This window comes from Lethenteron reissneri, chromosome 15 (genome assembly GCF_015708825.2).
Source record: "Lethenteron reissneri isolate LAM-NWPU_2019-01 chromosome 15, ASM1570882v1, whole genome shotgun sequence".
NCBI lineage: Eukaryota > Metazoa > Chordata > Hyperoartia > Petromyzontiformes > Petromyzontidae > Lethenteron > Lethenteron reissneri.
The window spans coordinates 10078568-10098510 of NC_083793.1; the positions used below are offsets into that span (position 1 = coordinate 10078568).

The window sequence follows — 19943 nt, forward strand, 5'->3', positions numbered from 1 at the left end:
CACCGTACAGAGCCAACAGTGCTAATCGGAGTTGCGGGGGAAGGGAAATAAACTTAATGCAAAAAAGCAGTTCTGAAGGAATGAGTTTTCAAATCTAGGTGAATTAAAAGTGCATCGCTCCAGTGGCTTATTAATATAATTGGAAGGAAGCGCGTTTCAGACCTCCGCCGAAGGGTATCCTGAAAGGGAGCGATGTGGCGAGCGTCTTTGTTCGATGGCTAAGCCAAAAGCCGCTGCTGCGAGGCTGAAATTAAGCCCTGCCCTCGGCCCATCGCTCGGCCTTCAAGAAGCGCATCTTCCCCAAGAACCTCCGAGCCGGTGAGAAATAAAGAGCGGCGCGCTGCGCATTCGCGACGCGTAAACACGCCACGGTGACGGCTGCTAATTCAGGAGCCTCTTTCTCACCGCCAGAGATACCAATTTTCACCCTTATCCCCACTAACAACGCCGACAACGACAACAACAACGTTTGCCAGGGCAGGAGGAGGCTATATCTGGAGCCGCTTGCTCTGCAGAGACGGTGAGGTCATCTCTCTAATTGCCAGCCACTCTGCTCCTCTCGGGACCCATCTCCTCCCGCCGTTCGCCTACAACCGTCTTCAGCGACTGCCGTTACCTTTTAACAAGCGCGTTGCGCCGCAGTGGATGCCGAACAGCACGTGGCGTCATTTGTGAGGCCGCCGCCAGGGATTCATTTCTCAGCGAATATTTCCGAGTTGTTGGTAGCAGCAGCAGTAGCTGTAGCCTTGGTCCATAGCGAGAGCAATACTGGATGTGGTGTGCAGGTGCGGATATGTTGCTGGTAGCCGGGATTGTGTGGCCTGTGACTTGTAGTAGCCACAGCCCATAGCAAGACGTGTCCTGGATGCGGTGTGCCGGGTAAGGAAATCGTTTTTTAAAGCAAACATTTGCAATGTTTTAAAATGACTATCAATACATGAGCAAAGGAGTGGTGGCGTGGTGATCAACGGAACTGAACCCTGAACCAGGCGGACAGAGTTGGATTAAATCGGCAGACCTGGGGTCAATCATGGTTACAATTGCAACAGCATTGGTAGCGGAGATTACAATTACATCGAAATTGCAATGCATTACGACTCCTACAATTACAATTGTGACTCACAATCTGGTCTGATTCCTGGTCCCGGCCACCATAGGTAGCGAAGCGTTATCTCAACGGGACATTTGGGTTTTTCCATTCACAAACCCTCACTGGCCAGCGTGGCTGAGTATGGTAACAAAGCAAAGAACTAGCAGGGCAATGGCAAAATTATATATTTTTTTAAATGACAAAAAATTAAACGTGGGTGGCTGGTTCTGTTTAACTGCACTTGTCACGTCGTACGGAATGGAAATGAACTCCCCCCGCGGGCCCTCGGCCGCGTTACAGCGCCGGATGATTAAGCGGAATATTTAAGGAGCGACATGAAAATGTAATAATAAAAAAACTTTTTTTTTTCGTAACAAAAAAAATGAACGCCGAGTGAATTTAGAGGACGAGCGTTGGCGTTCTCCGAACGCCGCGCAGATCGCCAAGTCGCCGAACAATTGCAAAAGGTTAACGTCCCTATTTAAGGCGACGAAAAAATACACGATTGCAACTAACAGAGAAATGTAAATATTTCGATTGTTCACTCTTCAACTGTGTGATTGGTCTTCGTGTTAAAAGAGATCAAATATCCCATTTGCAACTCCGCGGTAAGCAGTGCATCACCCCGTGTTAAAGAACGACCTCGGAAGACGACGACGGAGGATGATTTCTGAAGTCGCTTCACACGGCATCGTTATTCGCGCGCGTACACATGCGCACACAGGCACGCGTACACACATGCGACCTTCTGTCGCCATGCAAACAGTTATCGTGACCAATCAACAACATTTCCTGGACTTGAGTCGAATTGGGTGCAGATAATGCGACGGGTTTTTTTGCGCAACTATCCTTTACCAGACTGGGACCTAGAATTCGACCAGACTTGAGGACCTTGTTTAATCGCAGGTGGCCGAAACCCAAATTCAAACCCAGGACGTTAACGGTTCTGGCTCAACGCTCTGCCTTCTAAAAACCGTGATGAAAAACGAATGCAGCTTACAAATCTCAACACATTACCAAACTGCTTGCACTGTGGCAGCAGGACTTTGGATAATGAGACTTCTCCATGTAATGTTCAGATATTTGTCTGCATGCCTTTTTCTGCCAGGGTACATATCCATATGTCATGTGCAGGTAATATGCACACCGATTAAAACATTCTTTTTCGGGGTTAATCATATGTTGCTCTTGTTGCCTTTCATGATCTCTTTACCCACACTCAGGCCACAGATCTTAATGCCCCCGCAAAAGTGTCCGCCACAAGTCTACAAAACCAAACATTTAAATCCTCAAGCGGGAATATAGCTAAATTTGGCTGAAAACGCAAACACTGTTAGATGCTTTTTTATACAATTGATTTTTGGCTATCAGGCTGAGACCATCAACTCACTCGGTGGTGGAGGTATATAAATCACAGTCCAATCCCATGCTGTTGTAACCCAGTCCCGCAGGCTATGTGACAACCCTATGAGCTTCGTGGTGCCCTTCCAGCACCATCCAAGCTTACCCCAGCTTAGCTTCCGAAATCTGATGAGATCGGGTCCATTCCGGGCGAGGCAGACAAAGGCTCGCTGCTACGTACCGCTCTTATTTGCCCGGGAATGCCTCTGCTGGTCTTGAGAACCCAGTTTAGACACAACCCAGATGTAAACCCGAGTTTTGTGAACAGCCGGCTCGACGACCTGACTTTATCAGCACCCGGCCGCCTCCTAAAATAATAAAATGTCGTCTAGAAATCTTAAATCGCGTTTAATCCAACACTTCTGGCTCCGTGGGGGTCTCGGGATAACAAGACGCCCTTCTGTAGCGCATCACAGGGATCTCCACAGGGAGCAGGAGCAGCGCGCAGGAGCCAGTGGCGTGCGTTTGTTCTCCATGCCGCACGTCTTCTCAGCGTCTCTCCGCCGGGCCACGAGGATCACCACTGCTGCTGCCGCCAAAGACAAAGATCCCTCCCATATAGCCTTAATGGACTGTTGGGGAAAGTGCTGTTCGCGAGCACCTACAAAGGCTGCCACGGCTCACGCGTGGGTGGGTGGGTGGCCAGCACCACGCCCAGTCTTTAGCACCCAGTGGCGATGATTAAACACTTCACCAGGTACTCATTTGAGGTTGAGTCGACCTCGGGGAGGCCCAGGGCCAGTTGAAATATTTTCCACTATTATTGATCACGAGCGGGAATCGAACAAGGGGTTGCCGGGTTTGCAGTGCCGCACGCTAACCGCTGCACCGCCACCGCCGCCGCCCTCTCTCGCTCCATGTTTCTTGGCTGCGGCGCCCACCCTTGTGCCGTGTCGCAAGCTCGTTCCACCGTGCCGTGGTATCCGCCTCTGTTTTAATTACCGTCATCGTCTCATTTTGTCTTGCGTCTCTCCACGCGCCCGCCGCCCGGGTGTCTTCGTTTAGGGATAGGAGGGTGCTCGAGTTAATTACGTGGCACTGGCTCGAAAATAAGGAGCGGGTTATTAATTAAGACGTCCGCATGGCAAACGGGCGGCGTCGACATCGGCGGCGGCCGCGCGGGAGCGGCACGGGAGATGAGCTCCGGGACTCGCGACTCTGAACTGCGGAGGCAGGCGGCACGGCGCGCGCCGCACGAATGAGCGCAGCGCGCGCAGCACAAGATGAACGCGCGTTTGCAAACGTGGCGTTCGTTCCAGAGCAGGACGATGACGGCAACCGCCGCCATTCGCTACCAAGTGGCGGTGATGTCACCACGGCGGCATATGCCAGGCTGTGTGCACTTCAAGGCCACCATGAAGTGTTAAAGGCTCGCTGGCAGGAGGTGACGTTGAGTTTAGTTGAACTTCCCTCGCACGGTCGGTTACGTAAGGTGCGAAACACGCTCAACATATATACATACGTGCGGGAAGTACCCGGCGTTGCCCGGGCAAAAAATATATTTCCAAACTTCTCTTAAAAACACAACATATCATATAATACACAAATACTAAACTATTGTGAAAGCCCGGTGGGTCGTTTTTCCATTTCTCCACCAACAAAATTATAAGAGGCTTGCAGAAGTCCAAAAAGTTATAGAAAGTGGGGGGTAAATAAGTAGTATCTGCTGACTCTGCAGTTGTATATACTGACTCTGTAGTTGTATATATTGACTCTATAGGAGTATCTACTAGCTCTGCAGCGGAAAATACGGACTGTAGTGGAATCTACTGACACTATAGTAGTATATACCGACTCTACAGTAGTATCTACCGACTCTATAGGAGTAACTACCGACTCTATAGGAGTATCTAATGAGTACAGTACCATCCACTGACTATAGTAGTATCTACCAGTAGTATCTACTGGCATTAGTAGTATCTATGGATTGTATAGCAGTATCTACTGACTTTAGCAGTATTTACTGACCGTAGTGGTCTCTATTGACTGTAGTATTATCTACTGACTCTATAGTAGTATCTACTGACTGTAGTAGTATTTACTGACTGTAGTAGTATCTACTGTGAGTAGTAGTATCTATTAACTACACAGTAGTAACTACTGACACGATAGCAGTAGCTACTGACTGCAGTAGTATCTCCTGACTTTATAGTAGTATCTGCCAACTCGATAGCAGTATTTACTATCACTACAGTAGGACATAATGACTGCTTTAGTATCTACTAACTCTATAGTTTGTATCTACCAACTCGATAGCAGTATCTACTATCACTACAGCAGTGCAACCGACTGTGGTGGTACCTGCTTTCACTACAGCAGTGCATACTGACTGTGGTGGTACCTGCTATGATTACAGCAGTGCATACTAACTGTAGTGGTACCTGCTATAACTACAGTCATACATGCTGACTCTATAGCAGTATATACCGACTCCATAGCACAAACTACTAACTTAACAGAGTGCCGTTGTAAGGCCTAGTCCCGTGCAGAGCCCCCGGCCTCGCCTAGATTGCCCAGCCAGCCGAGGTGGCACCTTGGTAGGCTGGGGGCTGGGCCGCTACCCCCTCCCCCCACCATTCCCCCACCCGCTCTACAGTAATAGTATCTAAGCGCTATAATATTAGTATCTACCGACGCTATAGTAGTAAGTGCACACATTGGAGTGGGGGGTGGAGAAGGGGACATTACACTTTGAAGAATTTACCTCACCGTTGTGTATTTTTTGTTGTATTTTTTACGCAAATGAGAACTCCCCCCTACCCCTCCCACCGAACGCATGTGCGTTGCTAAGGGCAACCACGGCTCGGCTTTGTCGCGCATGTGCAGATGCATGCTTTGACGCATGCTGAGCGGCGTAATATAATAAATAATAGCACAAAATTCTTAATTTAACTACTTTAAAGTTAACGGATGCGAAATTCGAATCGTGCTAGCTCACCACGGGGCTTATGGCGTGTTACCTCGGTACTTTTAAAAAAAGTAAACCCCACGGTTCGCGAACCAAATCCTACGCAAGTTTCGTCCACACGCAGACAGACAAAAAATGCCGTTTATAGGTAAAAAATATACATACACGACCCTGGAGGCAACATACTGCTCTGGATGATGGGGGCTTCTCCTCACGCCATGCGGATCTTGGGGGGGGGATCATTTAAGCAATTTTTTACGGCGCTGGTCAGTGCATGTCGGTGAACGCAGACAAGTGGGGGCATAGAATTGCGTAGATTTTACTCTGGATCCTCCGTTTTTTTCCTCCACATTTAGAAACATGCGTTCAGAGTATTTGGCCGCAATACATTTCCACATAAGCCACTTGATTGAGCTATCATTTGTGGCCAGGTCGATTCTTAAAAAAGAGCTTTTTAGCTAAGTGGGCCTTACCTGGTAAAATAAAAACATTTATGGATCAAAAGAAAAAAACTTTTTATAGTTCATCACAGTCCAAGACCATGCAGTGGCACTCCCGCATGCCCTGTGGGAACCCGGCTTAGCTTCTGAAATGTGACGAGATCAGGTGCATTGTGGGTGACGCAGACAAAGACTCGCCCGCTCCATGTGGCTTTTTATTACGTGGAAAAGCCTCTGCAGATCTTAAGATTCTTCCATAGGAGGGCCCATTATCGTGTATTCACACCCACGGAAGAAAACCCGACAGGCTCACAAAACTTCACTCGGATAGATTCCAGAACCCACTTCTGCGCTGGACTCTACCAGATCACTTCGCAAGCCAAGCCGACATCACCTGGCATTGCCGGGGCAGTCTCCCGTTCATACAAGTCCCAACTCGGCTTCCTTGATGCGACAAGAACGGGTGCATTCAGGGTGATTTGGTCGGAGGCAATTTGCGTTACGCTCACCAGCAGACGAATGAGGACTGAGGAGTGGGGTTATTGCACACATACGCACAAACGCACGCACAGACATCGATCAGCATTTGAAAGAGCAACTTCAGCGGAACGCAACACAGCGACCCTAATCCCCATACACAAAGCCCCCCAAACATCCACAGCTAATACCCCATGCGGCACTGAGCCCACAATGCATGGATGCACTTAATTACAAATGATAACCAAATCACCCGCAATGCCCCCACTCCACCACTTCCCCAAAGATCTCACCAAATTTAGGAAGATAAGCATGTTTTGGAGCTGCTGGGGACGGGCGACTGGTGTCATTGCGTGCACGTCAGGCTGTCACTGACAGTCGCCTGCCTACGCGGTGGGCAGGTGATGGTGATATAGAAAAAAATCTGCCCTTGCACTGCACTTTCTATGCTCCCACATCTGTGCTCTCCCACCGACCATTGTCAATCAGCGCACCAGGAACTAGCACAAAGTCTTTACCCCTCGCCCGCACAAACCAGCCGACCTGGCAGCATTATTCAAGTCCACGCACAACCCTATAAAACGAGCCAGCCAGATGGCGGCTAATACCAACCCTATCACCCACTCATAATAAAGGTTTTTGGCTTAGATCGCAAAAATATAAATGTGTCGTAACCCTCCACCATCCAACACAGCCAGTAAGGTTTGTCACATAAACAACGCGCCAATTAGTTACGACAACAGCCCACCGGTGTGTTGGAGAGTAAATCCACAACATTATCAATTTGAATACGACGTTTCTCTGGCAATTTCATCCAGCATCATCAGGCTATTTGCCAGAATAGTGAAGCAATCCACCTGCTTCCGGTATTAAATAGAGCAAGATGACGTCATCATTGAACCCATCACATGTATATGTACGACACATTTATACTCACGCGATCTAACCCAAAAAAACTTTCATCATTACTAATATTAGTCGCGAAAGCCTACGTGGTAAACCTATCACCTACTCTAGACAATCAGCCACGAGTATTAACCCGATCAGTAACTTTGACCTACCAATTAACGACCCAGTGGTATGAGAACTAACATTAATCCTAACCAACTAGCTAACCAGTTACTAAAACTAACTCTACCCCTAACCTTCTAACCCTACCTCCGCACCTTGCCAGCCCCCTCCACCTCACGCCCATAGCTTATTGGTTGCTCGTCAGCTTTGTCGTCGACTGTGGCCGCAGTCATAAAGCAGCCATCAAGACTCGTGCGATAACATTCGGCGTGATAACTCGGAGCCTCACCTGCCTCCCGAGTAACGACCCAAAATGTCCCAAAAATTACCATTATGACCCCACGTCAAAACGCACCACCACCCCTCCGCGTGGCTGGACATCATCGCCGCGCGACTGCGCACGGCCGCCCTGATCAGCGGCGCGAAACGGGGCGATGGCGACGACGAAGGTGATCAATCTTAATGGGCTATTGCACGGTCAAACAAAGGACGCGAATGAATTAATGTCGGACGCGGGTCGGGCCCGAACACTCGGGAACGCCTCTGGGCTTTGCACCGAGCGGCGTTCAACGCGTGGTATTCCAGCAGCAAAGGGGCATCTCCTACACCCCACGCCTCCCCCACTCCCACCTCAAGGACGCACACGGTGTTGGGACGACCCCCATCTCAAGCGAGACTCCCCCCCTTCCCCGACTCGATCGATGGGGCGAGCGAGTGAGCCGTGCCACAGCGTGCCCTTGCGGAGGAGCTAATGCCGCGCTTCCTCCAGACATCGTCTTCCCGTCTCAGGAGTACAAAAAAGGGGAGGTAAAAGGCGCAGCCCTGCCGGCTTGCCCGGCTCACGGCGGCTGCTGGGCAAAAGGGGGCCTCCGATTGGGGCGCTCCACAGACTCCTGGCTCGAGCGGATATTTGAACTACTACTTTGAGACGTATTGGGAAGAGGTGGGGGAGTTACCCGCACTTTACCCCACCGCAAGCAACCTGCCGGTTGGACCGAGACTACGCCCGTTTGCACCGCCGGGGTGGACAGAGGCGGCGCAAGGAATTTGGGAAACTGCCGTGCCGGGAGAACGAGGCGGTGAAGCTTGACTGCAGGCCCAGTGCAATGAGCGTTAGGCTGGAGGGCAGCAGCTTCCTTAGGTCAACACGGGGCAAAGTGCGGAAAGGCGATCGTAAAGCCAGACTCTATCCTCGCTCTACTTTGTTTTCCCGAGTAAAAAAAACGGAACGATAGACATATTTCTGTAGACCGGGAGAATGCTGGTGCTGACGACGACAGAAGCAAACATTTCGATTGAAGAATACTATTATGATGATGGTGATAATGAAAAACGATTTAAATTAATATCAGTATGATGATGATGATGATTATTTTCAAATTATTGGAACTCATCCATCACCATTAGGCATCTCCGATTAGCATTCACAAGCAACACCATCAGCATTCAACCCAACAGATTACACTGGTCAACACACTTTTTCTGGCATAAGGTATTCCAACGGTTTTAAGGTAATTTTGGGGTGCTGATTCCAAATCTGGCATCAGTTTTTGTCTATCACATCAGGTTTTTGAGATATCAAATATTGAATTTTCAATAAAAATTGCAGAAGAAAAATATTAAATAAATGTGGATATCTACATAAAATTATATTATAAACACACTATCCTAAAAATACAGCACCATATTTTAAAACTAAAGCAGTCACTGACTCGCAACAACTTGCAATCATAAGTGACAGAGTTAATTTTGGGTAAAATCAATGAAAATGGTGTATGCCGATAGCATAAAAATGAGATGTGATAGAGCAAATCTGAGATCAGATTTTGAATCAGCACCCTGAAATTAGTCTAAACCCGCTGCAAAAGTCCAGGCAAGAAAAAAATATTTTTTTTGTTGACCAGTGTTATTCAACAACACTGCGCAACTTAAAAGGAAAAACATCTATATACATAGGAGTCAACGTTTCGGGCAATGGCCCTATTTTGTAGCACACCAGGCCTTGCTCCACAAAAAAAACATATGCGCCCGTTCCGTTTTGGAGAATGGATTTCTGTTGTTGATGTCGTAGGACCCTGGTCCATTGCCAACCCCCCCCCCCCCACCCATTCTACTTTTGTTTTCTCGAGTTGTAAGCAGAATAACTGACGTCTCTCCATAAATCAATAGTAATGGGATGTGTACGCGCACACTTAAATCCATACACAAGAACTTAAGCCATCTCACCCCCACCACCCACAACCCTGTCCAGAATGGACTGAACAGCTGCTACCCACAAAAAACACATTACATGGATTGAACACAAACAAGGAGGACGATTCTCAGAACATCTTATTTGGGGGGCGTGGAATCCAACCGCGTGCCCTTCATGCATTTGTGCTCAGGCAAATGCGACGTGCCAAAAAGGGTAAAACCCTCTTCGTGTTTTTCATCATTTTGGATACGGGTAAAAATATCCCATAGATGGAGATCACACTTTGTGCGTTTTGAGACAGGTTCTATTAGCGAGCACCTATTAAGGCCAACACTGCAAAGTTATGCACAGCATTTCCAAGAATAATTGTCTTTCCTGTGATCATTATTTATATACATTGCTTTGTTATCCCCCCCCCCCCCCCATTATCAGGGTTATATGTGACCCGCCCCTACTGGATATCTGTGACAAAGAGCTTTATAGCTCATCGGATTCCTCCAGTAATAAATAAATATTCGGATTCTGTCATGAAATGAAAAATCAATTTCTTTTATTTCACAAAGCAGCTCAACGCTCTGTGTTACGAAACGCGAGTACGGAAGCGGACAAACCAGAACTACTTCTCAGCTCCCTTCAAGTGACCTCTGGGACCACACGGGGGGGGGGGGAGTGGTGGGGGGAGGGGCAGCACTTTCCCACCCACTCTGCCACAGAGAACGAACGTTCGTCGCATGAGAATCGAACTGATATGTTCAATTCTGAGAGCTGGAGTTTAGCCAAACGAAGTGCAGATACTATTATACTTGATGGGTTTTTTTGTGGCAGTCATCGGTGACTGGGCTGAGCCCATCAACCTCACGACATTTGAGAACCCAATTTAATCAGGGGGTGGCCCGCCTGGATTCGATCCCAAGATCTCGGCGGTGCCAGCTCTGCAACTCCCCCGATGCCAAAGTTATTGTTAGGAGTGGAATGATTCACCTCTACAAGGTGATCCAATTCACCGTCGCACTTCAGGGTCGTGATTCAGTTCAAGAATCCGTTTTTTTTTACAATGCGCCGAATATATACCGGCCTCTAACAAGTGCTGTGGTCACAAGAGGGCTGCGAGGCGCCAGATGGCAGTCCAGCACGCGGACACATTCCACAATTCGGTTTGGTACACTCGCTGGATTTACAGACGACCCCGTGGATTGAAGGCATCTGAGCAGAGCTCGGAGTGCCATTCTCTCGCGTGCGTAGTGAGATTTTTTTTTCTCGGAGTATTCCGGTTTCCTCCCACGTGTCAAACACACATAATTAGCCAAAACATCCCAATTCAGGACCCATCTGAGACTCAAGGGAAGCTTTGATGTGTAAATAACTGGCATCATTATCCCATTATTCCATGACCTAAAAAAATACATAAAAATCGAAAACACCGTCAACTATGACACACGTGATTTATTGAGCATATCGTAGAGCTTGGGGTGCAGCGGCGGCTCAGTGGCGACAACGCCGCTCCCTATAAACCAAGTAAATTTGAGTTCGACTCCTAACCAGGGCTAACACCAGCGGCGAGAGTTTAACAGGAACCACCTTCACCAGCCCGCATTGCCCAGCGTGGTGAAGTATGTTCTTACTTTCTTTATTTTCTGTTTTATTTCATTATTTTATCCAGAGAATTCCACATCCAGTCATGGGACTTTTTTCAGGAGGGTCCTTATTTCAAGATGTTTTCAGACAATTAATGATGAGTGGTGTTTATTATACCATGTGGGAGGAGGAAATCAGAGCCGCTGGAGTATACGCGCGCCTTACCCGATGAGGCAACAACGCTATATCCCCATGCAGATGGAAACGGATGGCGATTAGTTCACTTGCTGTACCGTCTTCTGCTGGAGAGCCAGGATATGGCACACTCTCACCACCCACGGGAAGGGAGTTGACATCTGTCTGGTCCATCAACCCTTGCGGCCTCCACTGCTGGATTGCAGGCCACTTGTATGGCCACCGTCGCCTATGAGCAAGCAATCCCTCTGCCCCCCCCCGACCGTGACCGCTATGGCGTGGTTGGGTGGCCCTCATCCAGCAGACGATTGACGAAGGTGCTGTAAATTAACGTATTGTCATCACGGGCTTTGAAAGAATCGAAATTAATCTATGAAATTGATGCACCATTACACCCCCAGTAATTATCGTGAGCACACGCTTTTTGGCTCGCTCCGACGGGTGCGAGCTCTGAAGCCAAACTCCCGTGCCAAGAGTCAACAGCACGAACGGGCAGAATCGGAACATTGCATCCTCCAGCAAAGTCAAAGGTCCCCCGTGTAGCCGACATGGATTATTGGCGGCAAGTGCTGGAAGCGAGCAGCTATTAAGGTCGACACGGGACACCAATCCCTTGGCGTGGCCAGCACCACGCCCGGCCGTCTTTGTCTCCCCAGTGCTGATGTTTTACACACCCCGCCAGGTATTGATTTAAAGCTGAGCTAAGCGAGAGGATGGCCCCCAACGGCTCAGATTTTCATCGCCGATGTTGGGCCATGAGCGGTAATCGAACCGGGGTCAGCCGGTTTGTAGCGCTGTGGCGATACTAAGCCACTACACTACCGCACCCCTTAAAACACACGCACACTCCTCGATCTATCCCTGTCCCTTCGCTCTTCCCTCCCCCCTCTCTCTTGCGCCCGCACACGTGATTGCTGCTACGCCTGGGGCGCACATCTCCAGAGACCTCGTTTTCTGATTGGTTGCTTTTTTCGGTTCGTCTTTTCCCGGCCGCTCGCTCTCTCCGTGCGTCACTCCGCTTATCTCACGAGCGCCGCAGCATCGCAGCTCAATGCCCGCTCCTTGGTGGCCCATTGTGTGTGCACATTGCACAGTAATCACGTAGCCCTGCTCTCCCCCGCAGCCCCCCTTCAACCCCACCCATCCTCCATCCTCCCTAGCTCTATCCACTGCTGAATAAAGGCCTCCTTCGATGACGTGCCGTTCATCGAGGGATTATTATCACTAAGCCTCACCATCTCGGTCCAGGTAACTTATGATCACCTCTGGCTGTCCCTGTGACCTCCTGGCGGCAGCGAGTATTCCGCACTTCACTTGATGGCCTCAAAGTGCACCGAACCTGGTACAACCGTCGCGGTAACATCGCCCTTGACATCGATGTCGACAGATTGTGTACTCGCGTACGTGAACATGCTTGTGCGTGCGATGCGTTTTCATGTATGTGACCGTGCACATTTGTGTTTTTGTATGCGTGTGTGGACATGTATTATGTATGCATGTGTACGTGTGTAAAATTGCGGTTAGCGCACTGCACTACAAACGCGGCGTCCCATGTTCAATGCCCAATCACGACCAATAACAGCGGTGAATATTTGGACCCGTCCTGGATCTCCCTAAAGGTCGACTGGGTTGTAAATGAGTACGTGTAGCTGGTTCGGTGTGTAGTAAACATCGCCACCTGGGAGACAAAAGCCGCCGGGCGCGGTGTTGGCCACCACCCACCCCCACGTTTGCGGTGCCGGCCGTCTTAGGTGCTCGCTAAGGGCACTTGCCCCAACAGTCTGTTAAAGGTCATTACGGGGGATCGTTGACCTTTATATTTTGCATACATTAGAAGTGCAAGTGTGTGTCATTGTTCTGATCATCACGATGGGGTGGGTGGATGGCCAATATCACACCCCAAAGCATATGTTTATATACAATGCCAGGTACACATTTAAGGCTGAGTCGACTAAAGAGAGGCTCACGACCTGTTCAAATATTTGCAATCGTTATTGACCGTGAGCACAAATGTAACTCGGGTTCGCAGCGCAGCGCCCTAACCACTACACTATCGCTGTCGTTATACTTACACACACACACACGACATAACACACAATGGCATGCTTCAATGTCTTGAAAATCCAATCGTATACTGGTTGGATGTCACACAGCACAAAACAAATATTACACTTCGTCCAGAAGGTGTTTACGTATTCGCATGGTAGGTGTGTGTACGATCGGGATGTGTGGCATGCGAATGCAAGTCCAATCTCAAATATTATTGCATCACACGGCAATTTGGGCACGCGTAATTTGTTGCAACAATACAAAGTTTGACTTTGAAAAGTAGCAAAATTGTGGATACGCCAATGGGCACATCGATATAAACACAGAAAGTTTGATGACAAAACAACACATATCGCTGAAATAATAAATAAAAACACTCCCCAATTTCGTCAATATCACTGACAGACTACAGAAGCATATACAGCAGGGCGATCGCCTCGGGCAATGGGCTTTATTATAGAGTAGCAAGTCCCGATATTAATTACGTGGGTGTTAGAACTAGCGAGGCAGAGAGTACACAAAGTACAGACACTACAACCGTGTCGTATTGCACAGACTAAACAGACGGTATAAACGGGACAGAGTACACAGAACACAGATTGAGACAGCATTGATCCATATATAAATTTGTGTTAGGCCACGCCGTCATTTTACGGCAAAATTTTACGGTAAAATGTATTCAAATGTATTTACACAATTCAGGAATCATTCTTAAAATGTATTTAAAATAATATAAATTATTGCCATTAACTCTCCACCACCCGACAAGATTGTCACGTTGATACAGATGTCTTTATTATTTACACGCGCCTACGTATTGATCGAATTCTGACCGGTAAAGCTGCAGCTCATCAGCGGCTTAAGACTTTTCACGACCGACTTCAACATCAACCGACAGGTATAGAGACCAGATCAATGGTAAATTATAGTCATTGCTCTACATGAACATCAGCCGTACGAAACAAGAAGATAGGTCAGACACATGCGGAGTGCATAAAGCACAGTACAGGCGAGAAAGTACAAATATGCTAATAGATTCGATAATTGAATCGTGATCAATCACTAAATCGTGATCAATCACTGAACCGCGAGCGAACGAGAACCACTTCAATGTCTCATTGGCGCTGTCCATGGTGCTGAATCCCTGCCTTCATAGCAGGTGTGTCAAGCAAGACCCTACCCCCCGTCCCTCAGCGATTCGATAAATCATCGAGATTCGATTCAATAATCGCATTCTTTCTTCGTCTCCTTCCAATTGCCTCGATCGTTATTTGCGTTCTCATTCGGTGTTTGAAATGTTGCGTCTCGTTTGTGCTGTCCGTCTTGTTTTTACTGTCCTCGTTTGTTCGATTTGACCCCGAGTGTGCCCCCCCCCCCCCATCGTTTACTTAAAAAGTAAACCGGTTCTTAGAGACACGTCTCATTGCACGTGTTTTGACCATACGAACCAATTGCAAAGCCATGCGCTGCGACAAACCCTATCCAGCCTGCCTGCCGCTCGTCCCATTGCCACAGCATTGTGGGCTGGCGCTGTCCGTGGTGCTGATTTCCCCGTACAGCGAGCGAACCCGTGGGTGTGGGAACGACCTCTGGCCACTCCGACGATTCGATCGCGTTCCATTATATACCACGCGGGGGGGGGGGGGGAGTTGAGATTCTATTGCATTCATTTAAATGACAAAGCGGTGAATGGTAGCGCCTCTGGTGGCTGCAGCGGTGACGTTTACTCATTATGTGACATTGCACGCACATTATTTAACGCGCACAACCCGTTTGGACAATCCGCTGCTGGATGAGGTCTCCCAATGCGTGTGTGGGTAATGGAGGAGGAAGGGGGGGGGCAGGTATTTAACCATACTTCACCATGCTGATCAGTGCGTGTTGGTAACGGCGGGTGCAGCATGGATGCATAATCAAATTGTGGATTATATTGCACTAGCATCTGTTCAACCATAACGTGGCCCCATCAAACACAACAAAATAGGGATCGGAAAAGACATCGATTCTTGAACACGCGAAATTTTAGGACGCAAATTGTGCGGCTACCAATTCAATCCGTATCGATTAATCGATGGGTCGTTTCACACCCCCCACATTGAATGGGCCCCAGTGTGCGAGTGTGCGTTTGCCCATTAAATGTCTCGCCCTTCCTCGCAAAACAAAAGCAGCACTCTCCGAAACCTGCGCGCATCTCTTGAGGATATCGTCGAGGGTGGAGTTGTAGGGGAGGGCGGGGGTTGGAGGCTGCGGTAAGAAGCGATAATGATCCAAGGGCCCATTGCGAGCGGTGGCGTCAGGCCGAGGCAGATGAGATGCACGTGTGAAGAGGAGTGGGAGACTGGTTAAGCACTTCCTTTATCCACACTCGTCCCTCAAACCAACCTCGAACACGCGTTTCACGGCGCCCTTTAAACCCTCCATCTCCGCCCCAACTCCCAATACCTTCTATCTCCGCCCCCCTTTCGAATCCACGTCTCTCGTGCGCGTGTGACGTCAGTGCTCTTTAACCCTTGACCCCCGTCGAGTGGTATTCCCGTGCGTGTGATTGGTGTGTGCGATGTCGAGTGCGAAGATTGTGTGTCCGTGTGGCGCGAGTGCGTGAGGATGCCTCGGACATCCTCGACACGTGTTACCGTGCTCCCCCGTTGCTTCGCCGTCACTGTACACGGGGCCGTATTACAAAAGTCAACGATATCAACGGCCCTTTTGACAATTAATTATCGCCAACGGGTTAGCTTTGCGGGAAGAGAAGATAATCACAGACGCGCCACTCACAGCAGCCTCTGCAACCCCGCCGGAGTGCCGTGATGCGGCGCTTTGAGGTTCGCTCGAATTGAGCGGCTGTGTTAATGCAGCATGGATGCTCACGCTCCTTGTCCGGCAAGCACGCATAACTGCTTTTTGTCCTTCGCTGCTGTTGTTGTCCTTCCTCCGCTACTGCCGATTGGCACGGTTGGCTAAGTACGGTGCGAAAGACGTTCAAATGACATCGGTTCACACACACACACGCCGAGTGTCAAGACTGTTTGAGAAGAGTGCTGCATGAGGATGATTGGCCAATTCCTTTTGTAATCGGAGTTTGGCTTCGTGTTTGGGAGGATACTGAAACGTCGACAAGAAAATAAATAACCCCAGCCCCGCGCTGTATACGAGGGGGTGCCACTCTACACATTGCCATCTGCTGGCCACACCTCGCAGCACGGCGGGTACAACACCTCGTAAGCCACGGTGGTGGAGGTCACCCATCCAATATCCAGGCTGAAAGCCCGCTTCGCTTTCCGAGATCCGGTCACATTGAGCCGTCATTTGGTAGCAGCGATTGCGAACGAGCTCAAGTGACAAAGGCACGTGCAAAACAAACACAAATGTGTAGCAACTCCCTCCACCACCCGACGAAATGTCGGTTTTCGTGAGCCCTGTAACTCAAATAAAAATATAGTTTAGTTTTGTTGACATGTCTCTCGTTTGCTTGTATTTTTTATCGTGATATTTGCCCATCTTCCACCCGCGAAATGTGCACACACACGCGCGCGTGCACAGCGATCCGACAACAATCGGTAATAATCCACGATTCGAAACATCGCTGAACCTCTTCCGAGACGCGATTTGAAATCAAATGTCCACGCGGCGTTGACGTCACAACCCCGTGGCCCTCGCAATTATTGCACGACACTTCTCACCGAGTGTCGCGACTCATTCACAACGAACGAATGAATGTCCGAGTTCGTTCGCAGTCCTACGCTCACCGTGGACGCATTGCAATGAGCTGCGCAAGGCGCGACTGACCACCCGCTTCTGCGCCAAGGCGCATTTGGCGTAACCTACAGAGGCGCGTAGAGGTGACACAATACAGACAAAGATGCCCCGTGTAGCCTTCACAGACTTTTTGGGCAAGCGCTGTTAACGAGCACCTATGAAGGCAGGCACGGTACACGAGAGGGTGGGGTGACCAGCACCACGCCCGACCGCCTTTGTCTCCCCAGTAGCAACGTTTACACACCGTGCCAGGTACTCATTTGAGGCCGAGTCAACCTAGGGGAGGCCTCGGTTCAGATAATCCTCACCTGGTGTTGGGCCGTGAGCAAGAATCGAACTCGGGTCGCCGCTCCCCAAAGAGGTTACGTGCACACACACGTGCACACACACGTGCACACACACGTGCACAGCAGACTACACACACAGATGCAGATACACAGACACACTGGCGAATACACACACATATACAAGACAGACGTACACACAAATGCTCAAACACACTCATAGACGCACAGGAAATACATACACGTATACCGACAGAGATACGCAGGCACACTGCAAACTTTGATACAGAGATACACGCACACATGTGCACACACACAGACATAGACTGCACAGTTACACAAGACTGCAAACAGAAAGACTGTATCCAGATACACGGACACAGACACACACCAACACTTGCACACAGACACAGAATGATAGAGATATCCACACACGTACAGATGAACAGACACACACACAAGCACACGTAAAAAAATGTAGGACAAATATCCGTGTAGGCGTTGTAGATTGTTGGGACAAGTGCTGCTAGGGAACACCTATGAAGGCAAGCACAGTACACGAGGGGGGGGTAGGTGACCAGCACCACGCCCGACCGCCTTTGTCTCGCCGGCTCTGGTGTATACACACACCGCACGAGGCACTCAGCTTAGGACGAGCGAACCTTGGGGAGGACTGGAACCTCTTCAAGCTATTCTCCACTACCATTGTTAGTGAGCGGGAATTTCCCTCGGGTCGCCGCCAGGTTTGGGAGGGCAGGACGCGAACCACTGCACCACCGCCCCCCCCCCCATACACAACAACACAAACAAAACAAAGACAAAGATCCTCCGTATAGCTTCAACGGAGTGCTGGGGAAAGTGCGGTTAGCGAGCACCTATTAAGGCTAGTACGGCACACGAAGCGGTGGATGGCCAGCACCACGCCGGGCCGCATTTGTCCCCCCAGTATCGATGTTTACTACACACCGCACCAGGTACTCATTTGAGGCCCAGTCGACCTAGGGGAGTCCCAGGAGCGGTTCAGATAATCGTCGCCGGTGTTGGCCGCGAGCAGCGAATCGAACCCTGGTCGCCTTCGGCTTAAGCAGCGCAGGACGCTAACCGCTGCACCACCGCTCCCCGCACACAACCGCACGGACCGCACGGCGCAGAGACGCTCACCTTGGCCTGCCTCCTCGCCATGTCCGTGGGCTGCCTCGCGTTGAAGGGGTACGCCACGCAGCGCAGCACGAACACGTAGATCTGCAGCCGCCGCTTGCGCTCGTCGTCCTCACGGCGCAGCCGTTCCAACTCGTCGCGCTCGCCTCCCAGCGACGGGCTCGGACTGCCGGGCCTCCCGGCGGCCGGGACCCCCACCCCGACGCTCGCCGCGCTAACGCTGGCGCTCAGGGCCCCCGCCCCGGCCACCGATCCCGAGGACGCGGACCCCGAGGTGGACCCCAGTCCCACCTGCGCTCTCACCGCGCCGGCCGGGCCACCCGCCACGACCGCCGCAGCGCCCCCACCACCACCAGCACCACCTCCACCAGCACCTCCACCACCTCCTCCACCACCTCCTCCTGCCGAAGACGACGCCGATGCCGCCGCCGCCGCTGCTGCTGTTGAAGCCGCCGACGCCGCGGCTGCCTTGGAGAGCCCCGGTGACATGGCGGAGCCGGGAGAGGCGCCCGGCGGCATTAGAGCGGCCCCGGAGCTCTCGGCTATGCGGGAGTCGCCGCGCATGCCGCCTCTGGGATGCTCCTCCTCGCACACATCATCCCCTTCCTCCTCGCTCGAAGATGGGTCTAGCATGGCTCGCCTCCTCTCCTCTCTCTCCGCCCGACCCGATGGCTCTTTGGCTCTCTCTGCCCGCCCCTTCCTCCGCTCCTCTCTTTCCAAGCGCTGCTCTCCTCCGTCGGCGAGAGCGGAGCGCGCGGGGATGCGAGAGTGCGTTCGTCCGCAAGTGACGGAGATCGGCCCGCTCGCTTTGTGCTCAGCCCCGTGTGGAGTGGACGGCGGGAGGGGAGGGGCTGGTGGGTGGTGGGGGGGGTGGATGGTGGGGGGTGGTTTCTGTAAATGAGGATCGGGGTGTTGGCTGGGGGAAGGAGGGAGTGCTGCTGACGTTTTGCGCCGTCACGTGGTGAGACTCGATCTGTGCGCTTCTTGCGTTGGAGCAACTTGGGAGCCGCACTGCCGCGTCTCGACACAGACACTAACGAGGGTGACGCAGACACCACGAGGGTGACACAGACACCAGGTGACACAGGCACCAGGGTGACACAGACACCAGGTGACACAGACACCAGGTGACACAGACACCAGGTGACATAGGCACCAGGGTGACACAGACACCAGGTGACACAGACACCAGGGTGACGCAGACACCAGGTGACGCAGACACCAGTTGACACAGACACTGGGGTGACACATACACCAGGGTGACGCAGACAGGAGGGTGACACAGACACCAGGGTGACACAGACACCAGGGTGACACAGACACCAGGGTGACAGAGACACCAGGGTGACACAGACGCGAGGGTGACACGGACATGAGGGTGACACGGACACCAGGGTGACACAGA

At 50.8% G+C, this 19943-nt stretch overlaps 1 protein-coding gene across 2 annotated transcripts in view; it reads right to left on the reverse strand.

Moving 5' to 3' along the window:
• Positions 1 to 19364, reverse strand: part of LOC133342685 (calcium-dependent secretion activator 1-like) — a 112363-nt gene extending 92999 nt beyond the window's left edge. For both annotated transcript variants that reach the window (XM_061552007.1, XM_061552006.1), the window contains exon 1: positions 18542 to 19364. In XM_061552007.1, the coding sequence (XP_061407991.1) occupies positions 18542 to 19171 (630 nt within the window). In that variant the 5' untranslated portion in view covers positions 19172 to 19364. The remainder of the gene's footprint in view (positions 1 to 18541) is intronic.
• Positions 19365 to 19943: the final 579 nt, after the last annotated feature.